The following is a 17,045-nucleotide window of genomic DNA, read 5'->3' as shown; positions in this document are numbered from 1 at the left end:
ATGGAAGGAGGGTGTGGCAAAGCAAAGCTGTTCACCTTGTGGCAGCCAAGAAGTAGAGAGAAAAAACAAGGTGCAGGGGACAAAATATAGTTCCCAAGGGCACACCCCCAAGGACCCACTCCCTTTGACTGGCTCCCACCTCATAGTTTCTACCACCTCCCAATGGACCTATGAATCCATCAATGGATTAGTCCTCTGATGAGGTTAGAGCCCTCATGATCCAGTTGCTTCCCCAGAGCCTTAGCTCAGAGTGTTGCTGCACTGGGGACCAAGACTTTAGTACATGAGCCTTTGAGGGACATTCCAGATCAAAATCAACAATGGGCAACTAGGATTTTGAAAGGGATTGTTTAAGTCTGTAAATCAATATGTAGACACTCTTTAAATTTTGTATTGTTTTGTATAACTAGATTTTGTGTTTGTGCCTTTAAAAAATTCTTGCAGTGTATTAGTATTAAATTAACCATGAAGAAAATACAAAGGGATTAAAATTGTGTTATTTAAAACACAATATTATAAAGCTAAATATCTCTACAGCAATTTTTTTGAAGTGTAATAGACTGTGAGTTCTTTTATTACACTAAAAATATTGAATTCCTACCTTCTTTAAGGATCTAAATATTTGCTTATAGCATATAGTCCAGAAATACAGTTGCAAATATCTCATGTGCTCAGGACTACTTTGTTTTGCAAATAGTTTTAAAACATTTTGTAGAGGCTTCTCAGAGGATATATTTCCAAATAGGAAAACATGCACCCACCCGATCCCAAACATAAATGCACCATGACACCTTGGAAAATTTCCATGTCCTCTAAAGTTCAAGGTGTTGCCCTACCTCATGTTTCAGCAATAAAATGTTCCTCCAAGTAATTGTGCAATAATATGGTAAATCGAGTAGATACACAGGAATATTATACAAATTTCAGTTTGTAGTCAACTTATAAACAGCAGAACATGCCACTGCTTCCCAGTAGTGAACAGCCAAACTGGTTTGGTAGGTGAGCCCTATGACGTTCTTTTTTTTACAGCAAAATTGTTTTACATACAGAGAAATTATCATAAAAAGGAGTGCCAGAAGAGGTAGCAAACTATGTGAGAGCTTTATAAATAGAGGAAAATTCTATTATCAAAGAATCCATAGGTCCTTGAGAGTTTTGTTTTCTTTTGTCCTGTTGCTTTTTACTCTTTGAATTTATTTTATTTATTCTAATTAGTTATAAATGACAGCAGAATGCAGTCCAATTCATATTACACAAATAGAGCACAATTTTTCATGTCTCTGGCTGAAGCCCTATTGCTTTTTATGATGAGATTCATTTTGTTGTTAAAGCATTAGCAAAAGTTTGTACATGGGAAAAATTAGACATGTATGAGACTTCTTAATAAATGTGGATGAGGATTACAAAAATAAACATCTTAGATTTTAGTAATGCTTTAGAGTCCATTAGATCCTTGAATAAGACATAGGCAAGTATTCAATAGTTTGGTTTTCTTTCTGTTTTGTTTTGTTTTAATTGACAAGTAAAGACTATGTATTTGTGGTATACAGCATGATGTGTTGGTATATATACATACTCTAGGAAGACTAAATGCAGCTATTTAGCATAAGTATCACCTCACTTTTCATTTTTTTTGTTGTTATTGTTGTTGTTGTAGTTGGACACAGTACCTTTATTTTATTTTAATATATTTTTATGTGGTGCTGAGGATCGAACCCAGGGCCTCGCATGTGCTAGACGAGCGCTTTACTGCTAAGCACAACCCCAGCCCCCACTTTTCAATTTTTTATGGTAAATAGCTTGTGTAGTTTTATTTAGTCAGTAAATACCATAATCCATTGGTTCTCAACCTTGGATACTATGCATTGGAGTCACTCAAGAGCCCCAAGCAGCACACTAGACCAGTTAAACCAGAATCTGACTGGAGTGGCATAGGGTAAGATGGGACTAGCAAAATTTGAATATCAGAATTTCTTTTATATATATATTTAGTTGTAGATGGACACAATACCTTTATTTTATTTTTATGTGGTGCTAAGGGTCAAACCCAGTGCCTTCCACATGTGAGGTGAGCACTCTACCACTGAACTACACCCCCAGCCCAGATATCAGAATTTCTTAAAGCTCCCTGGAAAATCCACTGTGCTTCCAACAATGAGAACCACTGCCATAGACAATTGAAAATGCAAGTGAGAGACTGAGCTCAGGAAAATATAATCAATCTGAAGTGGCAATTAAAGTCATGCTCCCTAAACTGTATATTCGACTTTTAAAAAAAAAAAAAAACTTTATTTATTTATTTATTATATGGTGCTGAAGATCGAACTAGTGCCTCACACAGGCTAGGCAAGCATTCTGCCACTGAGCCACAACCCCAGCCCCAGTATGCCACTTTTTTTAAATTAGTTTTTTCTTTTGGTGCCGGGAATTGAATCAAGAAAGAGCCTTGTACATACTGAGCACATGCTCTACCACTTAACTATATACCCCTAGAACCTGTAGGCCAAGTGTCTTTTTTTTTTAACTGACAAATAAAAACTATGTATATTTGTGGTGTACAACATGATATTTTGGTATATATATATACTCTAGGAAGACTAAATGAAGCTATTTAACATAGTATTACTTCACTTTTCAATTTCTTTAATTTTTTTTTTAGTCATAGATGGGCATACTACCTTTTTTTTTTTTAAATGTGGTGCTGAAGATCAGACCAAGCTCCTCAGATGTGCAAGGCCATGAGCTACAACCCCAGCCCTAATTTTTAAATGTTTATGGTAAATAGCTTATGTAGTTTTATTCAGTCAACAAATTCCATAATCCATTGGTTCTCAACCTTGGATACTATGCACTGAAATCCTTTAATATCAACAGTAAAAACTACCATGGAATTATCAGAACATAATGATTTGCTATTTGTCTTTTTCTGTGACCAATAATAAAAGATTATCTAATCACCAGAACTCCAAAATTTGATAGTAAGATCAATTATGTATACTCCCATATAACTTGGCTTTTTTTTATGGTGGGGGGAAGTCTACTGCTAAAAAAAAAATTAAGTCTGTAAGCCACTAGTTTATTGAAAAAAGGACTGACTTAGGAGTTTGGAAACTTCTCGCTGGATGTGGTGGTGCATAGTTGTAATCCCAGCAATTTAGGAAGCAGAGGCAAGAGGATCACAAGTTGAAGGCCAGCCTCAGCAACTTAGCAAGACCTTATCTCAAAATTAAAAATTTTTAAAGGACTGGTGATTTAGCTCAGTTGTAAAGTGTCCCTGGGTTCAACCCCTAGTATCCTTGCCCCCCCCCAAAAAAAAGGGGGGGTTGGGGGAGAGTTTGAGAACTTCTCCTCTTGAGTTAGTTCTGCTGTTACTTTGAACCAACATATTAAAATTATACTTTATAAAGTGAGGTCATTGATCTGGAGATAATCACCAAATTATTTATCAAACAAGTTGGATTGCTTACTGTGCTCTAGGCAAGGACACAGGATGAACAGAATGTAGACCAGGTCCTTGAAAAGTTTGAAGAATTCAGGCACATGTGCAGAATATGTAAATGTAGCCATGGGTAAATGTTCAGGGAATTAAGGAAATAGACATACTTCACTTGCTTTCAATATTGGGATAGATACTCATTGCCCATTCAGCAATGATTCCTTCAAAGCTACCTTTGAAGCTGAGGCATGAACATGTGACCCATTGCTGGTAGGTAAGACCAGAGAAGTCTGAGGAAGTTTTTCTTGTAAAAGTTGACAATTGAGAAAGTACCCTTCTTTCCTTCCTGTCTTATTTCATGGAGACAGACAATTGGCACTGTAGAGGCCATCTTGAGACTTTGAAGACTTTAAAACAAAGGATTTCATGCTGGAGCAGCCAAAAAGAAACGTGGAAAGAGCCTGGATTCTTCATTTCAACACTGAGCTGCTAAACCCTAGAACCTTGTTATTGAGATAATAAACATCCTTACTGGTTGAATCCTTGCTGCTTTAAGAACATTCTGTGGATAAGCAGTGTCAGCATCATCTGGGAGGTTATGGTTAGGAATGCAGAATCTCCCACCCCACTTCAGACCTGCTGTGTCAGAATTTGCACTTTAATCAGTCACCAGGTTACTGCAGTGCACATTAATGCTTGGGAGGCACAAGTTTAAACTACTTTTAATTGAGCATTCTGTTAATATTCACTTAATTCAGCCCTACTAATCCAAACACATTTTGGATTGACCAAATGCCATTTTTTTTTTTAAGTGCCTACCATGTGTGAGGCACTGGGTTTGATTTTGATAACCCGAAAGACTTGAATATGTGGAGTTGCAAAAAAATCATTATTCTCACTATAACTTAATAGTCACATGTGGGAGATGCCCAGCACAGATAACCTTCTTAGTGTCCATTGATGCTTAGAGGCACAGTGATCAAGAGTTTCAGAATACCGGGCTGGGGATGTGGCTCAAGCGGTAGCGCGCTCGCTTGGCATGCGTGCGGCCCGGGTTCGATCCTCAGCACCACATACAAAAAAAAAAAAAACTAAGATGTTGTGTCTGCCAAATACTAAAAAAAATAAATATTAAAATTCTCTCTTTAAAAAAAAAAGAGTTTCAGAATACCACTCAGAACATATGGGAATTTCTTTGTAAGTAGAAATTAAATTTCTAGAGTCATGATTGCTTCTACCATTCCTCAAGTGACTATGGCAATTTGTTGCTTAAGAACAAGACATTGGGGCTGGGGTTGTGGCTCAGCAGTAGAGCGCTCACCTAGCACGTGCAAGGCCCTGGGTTTGATCCTCAGCACCACAGAAAAATAAACAAACAAAATAAAGGTATTGTGTTCAACTACAACTGAAAAAAAATAAATTAAAAAAAAAAAGACATTGGATTTTTTTAAAAGTGTTGTGGGTTTTGCTTATTCATTTATTGAGTCAGTATTTATAAAGCAACTCATAATTACTCTAAAAAGAGCCAATTTTTATTTCCTCAGGTGGGAAAATTTCTGTTATCTTTTCTTTCTAAGGTATTGTCCTGGAAATTCAATAAACCTGCATAAAAAATGAAACAATCACTGGATGTTAATCTTGACTTTTCCTTCAACTTTGGTTGTGTATACTTTTAATAATGTTTGTTGGAAGAAAGGTAAAATGGTAATGAGTTAAATAACTATAGTAGTGAAATTAATAAAATGTTTTTATTTTACAGGAAAAATATTTATCCCCAAACAGAAACCTGTACAGACTTTGACAGAGGAAAGTGTATCTGTTGATCCAGAATTAGAAGAAGCTTTGATGAGTGCTTCTGATACAGAATTGTGTGACCTTGCAGGTATCCCTAAAACAAATTTGTGAATAGTACCTGGGATGGGGAGAGACCAAAGGATGCCCCAGTATCCATCCTACAAATGCTTGCTTTGCCTAACAACCTGCTAACGATGAGTAGCCATATATTTGGCTTTGTATTTCACACAGCAATCTGACATGCAGGTTTCTTTAAATATTCTCAATAGTGAAATGTTTACACTAAAAGGATTTATTTTATATGTGACACTTCTATGTTGCTGTACTTGAAAGTTTTGATAAAAATCTTTCATCACCGTGTGCAGGGCTAGAAGCTGTCCTATCTAAAAACTGAAAGAGTCTTCAAGGGTCGATTGCTGCCCCATTTTATCAGAAGACCTAGCGATAGGTCACTGGAAAGCAAGTGGATCAGTCAGTTCTGAATTTTACTTGCCACTTTGCTAACTTTTCTAAAGTGTATATGGAGCACTGCAAACTCTCATATTATTTTCATCATTGTGAATGTCTTATATAGACGAGTGAAATCTCTGCCATTTTTCTCAACAGAAAAATGTGACACATAGGTAGATCTTAGTACCAAATAACCCCAAGAGCTAACATGTTTGAAAGTAGTAATGATGGTTCTTTGGGAAGGACCTTGGAAGAGGAAAAGTTGAAGTGTGGTGTCACAGAGCATGCGCTATATTCCTTGAGGGACTGAGGACTGGTGGATTTGTAGATGTACATTTATAAGAGTGAAATGGATCAGGGGCATACTGAAACTTCTGCCTTATTTGTACAAAAAAGGCATCAAACATTAAACTTATTTCCTGAGGGATGCTACTTTATTCTTTGAGAATTTAATAGTATTCTAATCTTAGCTAGAATGCAAATGTAACTTAAATGACATGAATTTAACAAATATAAAAATAGCAGAGGGACTGGGGTTGCAGCTCAGTGGTAGAGTGCATGCCTACCATGTGTGAGGCACTGGGTTTTATTCTCAGCATCACATATAAATAAAAGTAAAGGTCCATTGACAACTTAAGAAAATTTAAAAATAGCAGAGATAAGTTGAAACCTGTCTTTATTAGCATTATGTTCCTGGAAACCTTATTGAGATAAATCCATCAATTTTCTTTTTTAGCCACCAGATGGAGCTAAGCACTGGTTTACCTTAAATATGATTAGGCTGACTTCAGCTGTGAATCTGAATTTTAAAGTGTGGGGTAATCTTAAATTCAGAAATAGGAAGGAAAATAACAAGGGTATTTGTGAGGATGAGATTGTAGGTGATTTTTAATCACATTATCTCCTCTTTTACTATAAAATTTGCATTTAGTTAGTAAAAAAAGTGTCTGGAGCATGTTAAAGTGATTGATAACAATTTTTGGTTGCAAGCCAGGTACATTGGTGCCAACCTATAGTTCCACCTACTTGGGAGACTGAGGCAGGAGAATCACTTGAACCCGAGACTAGCCTGGACAACAGAGCAGGACTCTGTCTTGGGGTGGGAGGGGAGTTTAAAGCAGATGGAAATAAAGCCTAATTCTTTTTTCCTATATTTACAGCTATTCTTGGGATGCATAATTTGATAACAAATACACAATTTTGTGATATAGTGGGAAGTAGTAATGGTGTTGATAAAGGACATTTTTCAAGTGAGTACTTAAAATATTTTGTGAATTCCAATCCTTTACTAAATATATTTTCTTCATGTATTAGTCTTAGTATTTATATACCAAATATTGTATATATGTACTTGAAATAAAATTTCAGTTTGATGATATTGACAAAGAAAGCCATTGAAAATAAAGTAATAAATACTTTTTGCTTAATTTGTTAGCAAATGTACTAGGAATTGCTGTTATCTCAGTAAATAATATTAATAGTAAGCAATATAAAACTTAGTATGCAAGACCCTGGAATCAATCCCCAGAACCTCAAAAAAAAAAAAAAACTAGTTAGACTTAGTTTTTATTGACATGTTATCATTGTTATTGCTGATTTCTAAGAAATTCAAAGCAGTTCAAAGAACCCATGTTATAAAATGAGATTCAGGAGAAACCACAAAAATATTCAGCCCCTAAGCCTTTCAGTCTGGCTTGAAATATTAAATGGCTTTTTAAAACATTTTTTAATAAATATTTTTTTTAAATTTAAAAAATACATTGTTAAAGTGTTTTTAAATTCTTAAGGCAATACATGATTTGTAGCACGTTTAAATAGTGTATAAGGATAAGAAGTAAAAATATCTCTACCACAGTCATTGTGCCCACTACTCCTCCACCATCATCCTGTTAACAATTTGATATATAACCTTCTAGACTTTACTGTTTATACAAATCTATATGTGTTATATATAATATAAATTGTTTGGGGGGAGTTGTTTGAATTTTTTTAAAGTGATATATTATAAATATTCCTTGCACCTTACATTAATAATACTATTGGCTAATTTTTATTCAGTGTTTTCTGTGGCCATGTTTTTTTGGGCACAGTTTCTGAATGTGGATTATTCTCAATCCTTACAACAGTTCTGTGAAATAAGTATTATTATTATTGTTGTTGTTATTATCTTTAATTTGCATGTGAGGGAGCTAGGATTCAGAAAAGACTTAAGCAGCCTCACTGTCACACACAATCAGCAATTTTAACACATGCTGTGGAGTAAATCACTCAGCAATGTACTATGTTTCCTGGTTAGCATATATAGATATACCTCATTCAGACATCTTCACAACATTGTTTTATATAATATGGCCATCCTCCCCAGTTTAAATTTAACTTTTTCTTTAAGAAATGTTTTAATATACATAAAAGAAAAAAAGAATAATGTATTCATCTCCTAGTTTCAGCTGTATTTTAACATTTTGCCAACCTTGTTTGATCTACCTTCTGCCTCACTTCCAACTTAATCCACTTTTTTTTTTCTTAAGTATTTTAAAGCCAATCCTGTTCACTTGTGTTACTTCATCTGTAAATATTTTCCATATGTGTCTCTTTCAAACAAAGAAGTCTTTTTTTTTTTTTTTTTGCGGGGGGAAGGGTACCAGGGATTGAACTCAGGGGCACTCTGAGTCACATCCCAGCCCTATGTTTGTATTTTATTTAGAGACAAGGTCCAACTGAGTTGCTTAGCACCTCCCTGTGGCTGAGGCTGGCTTTGATCCTCCAGTCTCAGCCCCAACAAGCCTAGCCAAGTCATTTCTTTTTAACAGCCACATGCCATTGTTAAACTTAAAAATGAATAATTTTTTCATATCTCCAAAATCCATTGCAAGTCCATATTTTCCATGTTCTTTCAAAAATGTCATTTCATGCTTGGTTTAAATCATGATCCAAATAAGGGTTACACAATGCATTTGGTTATTTGATTTTCCAGTCTCTCTTAATTTCTTAACAGTTCTCCTCAACTGGCTCCCCCCACACACACTTTTTCATGTCATTTATTTCTTGAAGAAACTGGGTTTCATTCAAGTAAAAATGTCTACACCCTGGATTCAGCTGATTGCAACCCCATGATGTTACCTTTCGTGTCTCCTTTGTTTCTGTTCAGTCTAGTGGCTTGATCAGATTCAGCTACAGGGCTTTGTTTTGTTTTTTTAAGAATGCCTCACAGTTGGTGATTGAATCACATTAAGAAGCTTATCATGTAAGCTTATGATGGCATATGCATATAATCCCAGCCGCTGGGAGGCTGAGGCAGGAGGATCACAAGTTCAAAACTAGCCTGGGCAGCCTCAGGAAGGCCCTAAGCAACTTAGTGAAACTCTGTCTCTAAATGAAAAATAAAAAGGGCTGGGGATTGGCTCAGTGGTTAAGCCTCCCTGTATTTAATCCTTTGTACCAAAAAAGAAAGAAACAGCAGTAGCAGCTTATCGAGACTGATCCTCATCTTTGGGGAACTTTTTAAAATTGATCAGTAGATTCAGATGTTGGTAATCAGATCATCTGTGTAAAGCTCCTTATTTACCTAATGATTTCAGCATCCCATTGGCCAGATCCCTTGTTTCGTTAAGGGGCAGGGCTCTTTAAATATACATATTCTGTTGAATGGGAAAAGAAATCCTTTGGTTTTATAAAATATAGAACACACTAAATTTTCCATTCTGTGAGAAAGAACTTCCCCATCTCCCTTGATTTGCTACCTTGAAGAAGACTGTCTTGATGAATTTAAATGAGAAAGAGCCTGCTCTTCCCTTGGTGTTTGTATTTAATAATATCTTATTTCAACTTTATATGTATATGTCAACACACAAAGGTTCTTTTAGGAATTATGGAGAAGGAACTCTTAAATCTATTCTGTTAAGTATTTGTGTGTGCATGTGTGAAAGAGAGAGACCGGTGTGTTTACCAAGTAACTGTGTGAATCCATTCTCAATCCGTCAACTTTTGCTCTTTTCATTGTTTACCACAGATGTAGTGAAAGGTGAAAAGATTCTTCCAGCATTTGATGAGCCACCAAATCCAACCAACGTTGAAGAGAGTTTAAAGAGAATTAAAGAAAACGATGCTCATCTTGTTGAAGTTAATTTGAATAACATAAAGGTAAGTGTGTTAAGCAGACAATAAAGTTTTTTGTATTGCTTTGAATTAGTTGAACCTAGGATAATAGTGGGGTAGTTTTGATATAGTAGTCTGATTCTACTTTAAGGTAAAGTTTTTGCTCATGAGCATGTAGTAATATAGGTTCCTTCAAATTTTGGAAATTAAAGTATTATAGAATAGTGTTTTTTACTTACTTTTAAAAGAGTTTATTATATAAAGTGTACGCCCTAAAAACTCTCAGTAAATCTCTCTGACCTTTAAAGTATTGCCTTCTTTGAAGAACTTCAGTCTTTGGGGTTTTGTTTGTTTTGTGGCACTGGTCATTGAACCCAGGCCCTTTTGCATAGGAGGCAAAAGCTCTACCTTTGAGCTATGTCCCCAGCTCTGTTATTGTTTTTTAAATTAGTTTCTTTTTGTTGTTTGTTTGTTTGTTTTTGAACTGGTGATTGAACTCAGGGGCACTTGACCACTGAGCCACATCCCCAGCCCTATTTTGTATTTTATTTAGAGACAGTCTCACTGAGTTGCTTAGCACCTTGCTTTTGCTGAGGCTGGCTTTGAACTTGCAGTCCTCCTGCCTCAGCCTCCCGAGCTTCTGGTATTACACGCGTGCGCCACCACATCTTGCCAAATTAAATTTTTTTAAGGTGTTGTTTGTATGTGGTAAAATTCTCCCTTTTAGTATACAGTTCTGAGTTTTGACAAATATACACAGTTGTATGACCATTGCCAAAGTAAAGATATAAAACATATCTGTTACCCCAGAAGTTCCTCATACCCCTTTGTAGTCATTCTCTTCCCCACAACTCACCCCTGACAACCACCAGTCTATTTTCTTTCTCCATAATTCTGCATTTTCCAGAATTTCATGTAAAAAGAATCATACAGAATGTAGCCTTTTGAGTCTGGCTTTCTCATTTGGCATAATGTATTTGAGATTTGCCTGTTGTTGCAGGTATCGGGATTTTGTTCCTTTATTGCTGAGTAGCGTTCCATCCTGTGGATATGCTACAGTGTGTTTATCCATATTGGTTGCTTCTAATTGGGGATGATTACATATAAAACTACAGTACAAGTTCTCATGTGAACATATGTTTTTATTTCTCTTGGGTAAATAATCTAGAAATGGGTTTTCTGAGATTTTATTGGTTTTTAAACAATGCAACTCTTCCTTGGAGTAAGGAAAGAAGAAATGAGTTAGGAGGAAAGAAGGTCTTGGAGAAAATCAGTATCCTTAGTGATCAATAATTGTCTGGGTTTTTTTTTTTTAATTCACTCCCTGTATCTCTTTGTTTCTAAGTAAAGATTAATGATCTGAAGACTGCAAGACTATAGGGACTTGGCATCTTGATTGCCCACCAGAGCAATCAGTGCTTTCCATATTTTCCTCCTTTAGTTAGTATAGGGTTAATCTCTCCTAAATCTGTAAACTAAGCAACTGAGAATAGTATGTCATCTGCCTCAGGAATCATACTCAGTGGAGGCAGACTTCACATCTCTCTTCTTAGAGAAAAGTGGTTCCATTTTGGACAATTAGGGGTTGGTTTCATATACTAAAACAATTAAAAGTAGAATGGTGAGTTTCTTTTAACTGAAGTGCTAGAGAAATAGTGGTATGTTTCTGCAAATGCACCAATATAGAGAAGTCACATAGATTTTGAGGACATTGCTATTTTTCATTTATAAACTTGTTACTATAATTTCTGAGTATCTTTTAAAACAGAAAGTAAGTACAAGTATATTTAATTAATGGACTGAATTTAAAAACTAAAATGAAATATGTTACATGTTACTGTCTTTCAAGAATATCCCAATTCCAACCCTAAAAGACTTTGCAAAGGCTTTGGAAACCAATACACATGTGAAATATTTCAGTCTTGCAGCCACCCGAAGCAATGATCCTGTTGCTGTTGTAAGTACACTACTATTAAGAATATTGAAATAATGCATGCATACCTGGATATGTTACAATGAGGTCAAACTGATTTTTTAAACAAGATTTAGTCCCTTTTTTCAGTTGATGTTTAAGCTCACTATTAGGCAATTCATTATTTACTACCTTTTTGTGTTTATTTTTTCCTGCATTTCTTTTTAGTTTTCAGTGGACACAACATCTTTATTTGTATGTGGTGCTGAGGATCGAACCCAGGGCCCTGCGCATGCTAGGCGAGCGTACTACCTCTTGAGCCACATCCCCAGCCCTTTCCTGCATTTCTTTCTATGAACTTTTTAAAACATAAATGGGGATTGGGGTATAACTCAGTGGTAGAGTGCTTGCTTGATGTGTGCAAGGCTCTGGGTTTGATCCCCAGCACTGTGAAAACAAAAACATAAATGGAATTATGCAATATATACTGTTCTGTAACATGATTTTTCACTCAGCATTTATCTTAGAGATCTTTTCATACCAGCACATAAAAACCTAATATATTCTTTTAACATCTGCAGAGGATTTCATATATGGTTCTGTAGTTTTAGACTTTTGTAGTTTTTTTTTTTTAATATTTTTGCTTTTTCTCTGTGGAAATGATCATGTGGCTTTCGTTCTTTATTAATATGATAAATTAACACTAATGATTTTTGTATGTTAAGTCAGCCTTGCATTCCTGAGATAAATCCCTGGTCATGGTATGAACCTTTTCCTTCACTTTGCTTTGGGAATTTCACTCCCTTCAGTTCTCTTCTAACCTCACCACGTGATTTCAGCTCCCTACACAAGGTTCCTCCTCATCTCCCCAACCTTTAAACATTGGAATTGGTCCAGGCCTTCATCCTTCTTTTCTCTGTCTGCACCTTCCTAGGTGATCTCATTCCATTTCATCCATGTATGTTAACTATGTATGCTGATGACTCCCTGTGTTACTATCTCCAGTTTGAACCTCTCTCCTGAACTCCTTACATATGCTCACCTTCCTACTTAACAGCTTTACTTGGATAGTTAATAGACACCTACATCAAACTCCCAAACCAAACTCCTGACTCACAATCTTTTCTACTTAAATAGCAACTTTGATCTATTTCTCAGGCAAAACAAAGGAATCATCTTTGACATCCCTTTCTGACAGCCTTAAAAACATATTCAGTACCATCTCAAAAATGTTTCTAGAATCCAACCAATTTCTTTTATTTAATTAATTATTTATTTTATTTGGTGCTAGGGATTTAACCTAGGGGCATTTTACCACTGAGCTACATCCCTAGCCTTTTTTTTTTTTTTTTTTTTTGGTTTTAGGGATTGAATACAGGATCACTTGACCACTGAGCATCCCTGGCCCTGTTTTGTATTTTATTAGACACAGGGTCTCACTGAGTTGCTTAGTGCCTTGCTAAATTGCTGAGGCTAGCTTTGAACCCGTGATCCTCCAGCCTTCACCTCCTGAGCCTCTGGGATTATAGGTGTGAGCCACCAGCCACCGTGCCTGGCCCCAGACTTTTTTTTTTTTTTTTAGTTATAGGTGGACACAATATCTTTTTTATTTTATGTGGTGCTGAGGATCAGACCCAGTGCCTCATACATGCTAGGAGAAGCTCTCTACCTCTGAGCCACAACCCTAGCCTCTATTTTTTTTTCATTTTTGAAACAGGGTCTTGCTATTGCTTAGGGCCTTGCCAAGTTGCTGAGGCTGGAAGTGGTTGGATTCTAGCCGGCCTGGTGGCACACACCTGCAATCCCTCCAAAATTGCTGCTATTACAGACATGCACCTCCATGTTTAGCTAGACTTTAACCGCTTCTTAACCATTTTCATTAATTACTATGCCCTAATCCAAGCCACCATCTTGTCTCACTGAGACTCCTGCAGGAGCCTCCTAATGAGCTACCTTCTGTCTTACCCACTGCAAAGTCAATTTTTTACACAGCATCAGAATTTGATGATTTTACTTGAGTTAGATCATTACATATGTATGTACATATATTATTATGTGTATATGTATCAGATTATTATATGTATAGATCATTATGTGTTTATATATATAAGGGATTGAACTCAGGGTCAATCCCCGAGACATACACACACACACACACACACAGACACACACACACACACACACACACACACACACACATATAAACACTGAGCAGAATGACTAGCATTGCCTCATATCATGAGAAAAATTTAATGGAAGCAGAGTAAAGACAGTATTCCTTGAGGAGTTTAATATTTAGTTAGTTCTTTCTTCTCTATAGTCTTAGCTCTTTCAGTTCTAGTTATCCGTGATCTTTTCTGGTCTTCTGCCTTGGAAATTAATTTAGCCTATAATTTCTTCTCAGTTTGGCTTCACAGTGATTCAGCTGCAGCAGGACCCAGCTGCAGTAAGAGAAGATGAAATTATTTCTACACAGAAACTGAGAGAAAGCTTTGGAAACTTAGGAGAAAGAAGCATGAAATAACATATAAATAAACATGAGAATGTGAATAGGAGTAGAAAATTACATGTGACCAAAAAACCCTAAAGATTATAACAGGGTACATGTGACAAGTAGAAAACATGTGAAACCTCTACAATATTGTGTCAGGTTGAAACAATCTAAAGAGAAACATTAAGGCAGTTATGTTAATTTATGTATTTATTTATGGAATGTGCAGCATGTAATAGGTGCTATCAAATTTTAATCTCCAAATATTTTCTTGAATTTCTAGGCTTTTGCAGATATGCTGAAAGTAAACAAAACTTTGAAGAGCTTAAATATGGAGTCCAACTTCATTACAGGAGCTGGGGTTCTGGCACTGATTGATGGTTTAAGAGATAATGAGACCCTGGCAGAGCTTAAAATTGACAATCAGGTCAGTGTTGTACAATAGCTACAGCCCACACTCTGTAGGGCTTGGGACCTGGGCAGGGAAAGCATGGGGTGGGAGAGGTGGGGGGAAGAGGGACTAAAGGGGATGAGAGGACATTTGGAGCACCCAGAATATTGACTTAATGTATATAAAGATGTGTACCAAGCAACTTTTCCTGAGTCATTTTAAGAGAATTGAGATGGCTGCCTATTTTGAACTGAAAGGGCTCATACATGTGACAGTCTGTTCTCCATTTTTTTTTTTTTTTTTTAGCTCTCTGGTAGCAAGATTAACATTGTAGATTTTTATGTTTATAATGTGTCACAATCTCAAACACATAGTAGACTAATAGAATAGGTTAAATGAAAGAACAGTGCCAGACATGGTGGCACATACCTTATAATCCCAGCTACTCAGCAGACTGGGGCAGGAGGATCATGAGTTCAAGGCTAACCTCAGCAACTTAGACCCCATTTCAAAATGAAAAAAAATAAAATAAAAACTGGGAATATTGCTCAGTGGTAGAGCGGGTTCAGTCCACAGTACTGTTAAAAAACAAAACAAAAGTTCCAATATCTAGTTACCCTGAGGGCATAGTCTGTCTGGCTGAGTAAGTACAGTCATGGTACTTAACATAATGCTGGGGTCACCCACATCCAGACGAACTTTTAAAGAGGCAGAGAATTATACATGTTAGAAATACTTCCATCCAGGGTGGTTACTAATTTTTTTTAATTTGAAAAATAACTGTCCAAAAAAGAAAACCCATACCTATGAGCAATCGCTCACATTCATTGCTTCTACCAGTGCCTGGAAACTGGTAATAAAGTTTCAGTGAAATTATGTAATATGTGACTTTCTGTGACTGTTTTTTTTTGACCTACCATCATAATGTTCTGAAGGTTCATCCATGCTATAGCATGTATCAGTACTCCTTTCCTTTTGATGGGTGAATAATATTCTATTACACTTGAAGTGTTTTTATTTTTTTTAGTTAATAAAAACAATGCCACTATGACCATTCATGTAAAAATTTTTGTGTGAACTTGAGTTTCATTTCTTTTAGGCACATACCTAGGAGTAGAATTGATTCATAGTATGGTTATTCTGTTTAAATTCTTGAGCAGTTGCCAAGTGGTTTTCCATGACATCTGTAGAATTTTATATTCCTACCAAAAATGCAGAGGGGACCCTCAGTTTTTCCCACATTCTTCTTGCTGTTGTCTTTTTTTTTTTTTTTAACAGGGTCATGCTATGTTGCCCAGGTTTGTCTCAAACTTCTGGGAGCTTTAAGTAGTCCTGCCTCAGCCTCCTTTGTACCTGGGACTATAGGTGCATAGCACCACACCATGTGCTTATCCTTTTTTTCCCCATCATTCTCTTCTTCATGGACATGAGGTGGTGTCTCATTATGGAATGTACTTTTTTTTTATGTCTGTATGATCATGTATTGATCTTTTAAAATTTTGTTTCTTACTGGGTGTAGTGTTGCATGCTCGTAATCTGATATTCAGGAGACTTGAGGCAGAAGAATCATAAGTTTGAGGCAAGCTATGGCAATTTAGACCCTGTCTCAGAATTAAAAAATAAAAATTAGGGCTGGAGGTATACTGAAAAAAAAAAAAACTTTTTTTTTTTTTTTTGGTGTTTCTATGTTCATTGTAGGAATTGGAAAATTTAAAGAGACCAGCTATTAACATGTGTTTGAATATCTTAGTCTTGATTTACTTGAGAAAAATTTTGACCTAGTTTCTTAATACTAATATTCATTTCTAATTCTTCCAGAGGCAACAGTTGGGAACAGCTGTAGAATTGGAAATAGCCAAGATGCTTGAGGAAAATGCAAATATCCTTAAATTTGGGTATCAGTTTACACAGCAAGGACCCCGAACCAGGGCAGCTAATGCTATAACAAAAAACAACGACTTAGGTAAGACATTTGAAGTGTCAAATCAAGTTTCTGAATTATATTATTAAGCTAATAGATTGGGGGAATATCTATTTTACTTCCAAAATAAATTTTGACAGAGAAATTACTGGTTCTTTGTTTCTAAAATCTACACAGTCCTTTTTGCACTGATTGAGTTAAAGTTTAGCTAGGTTATGGTGATCATTGTGTTGGTGATAAGCCAATTTTCTGTGACAAATATTTTATAGCTTTAAGGAAATTTTCTATAAAACAAATATTTTGTTCTCATTTACAAATATTTCAGTACAGTCAAGGTTCTTGTCCTTTTTACAGAACAGATCCAGATGAAAATTCAGTTTTAGATGATGAAATAAAGAATAGTTATAGTTTTACCCCAAGCTGTAAAGTCACTGATATATAAATGCTGCACTTGGTGGTCTCCCGAACATGACACCATTTGTTTTTCCACTTCACACAGCTAGAACAGCAGTCTCCCTTTCTTTCATGTTTCTGTTGAGCTGCTAAGGCTTGTGA

The 17,045-nt window shown here is 36.0% G+C and overlaps 2 protein-coding genes across 5 annotated transcripts in view; one reads left to right on the top strand and one right to left on the bottom strand.

The window, feature by feature from the left end:
* LOC110598200 (RNA polymerase-associated protein LEO1) overlaps positions 1–17,045 on the bottom strand; it is an 86,096-nt gene that overhangs the window by 36,394 nt on the left and 32,657 nt on the right. Inside the window, exon 9 of one of the 3 annotated variants that reach the window (XM_078049617.1) lies at positions 13,914–14,128. The exons of the other annotated variants lie outside the window; for them this stretch is intronic. Within the exon in view, the coding sequence (XP_077905743.1) occupies positions 14,099–14,128 (30 nt within the window). The 3' untranslated portion in view covers positions 13,914–14,098. Of the gene's footprint in view, positions 1–13,913; positions 14,129–17,045 lie in introns of those variants that run through there. 3 annotated transcript variants of the gene reach the window in all.
* The window catches only part of Tmod3 (tropomodulin 3), a 76,327-nt gene that overhangs the window by 50,277 nt on the left and 9,005 nt on the right, over positions 1–17,045 (top strand). For both annotated transcript variants that reach the window (XM_005316579.5, XM_078049612.1), the window contains 6 exons: positions 5,196–5,318; positions 6,841–6,930; positions 9,690–9,820; positions 11,625–11,732; positions 14,462–14,605; positions 16,388–16,532. In XM_005316579.5, coding sequence (XP_005316636.1) covers positions 5,196–5,318; positions 6,841–6,930; positions 9,690–9,820; positions 11,625–11,732; positions 14,462–14,605; positions 16,388–16,532 — 741 coding nt within the window. The remainder of the gene's footprint in view (positions 1–5,195; positions 5,319–6,840; positions 6,931–9,689; positions 9,821–11,624; positions 11,733–14,461; positions 14,606–16,387; positions 16,533–17,045) is intronic.

The sequence above is a fragment of the Ictidomys tridecemlineatus genome, chromosome 5 (genome assembly GCF_052094955.1).
Source record: "Ictidomys tridecemlineatus isolate mIctTri1 chromosome 5, mIctTri1.hap1, whole genome shotgun sequence".
NCBI lineage: Eukaryota > Metazoa > Chordata > Mammalia > Rodentia > Sciuridae > Ictidomys > Ictidomys tridecemlineatus.
The sequence above is the reverse complement of the archived record's forward strand: the minus strand, read 5'-3'. Positions and strand labels throughout refer to the sequence as shown.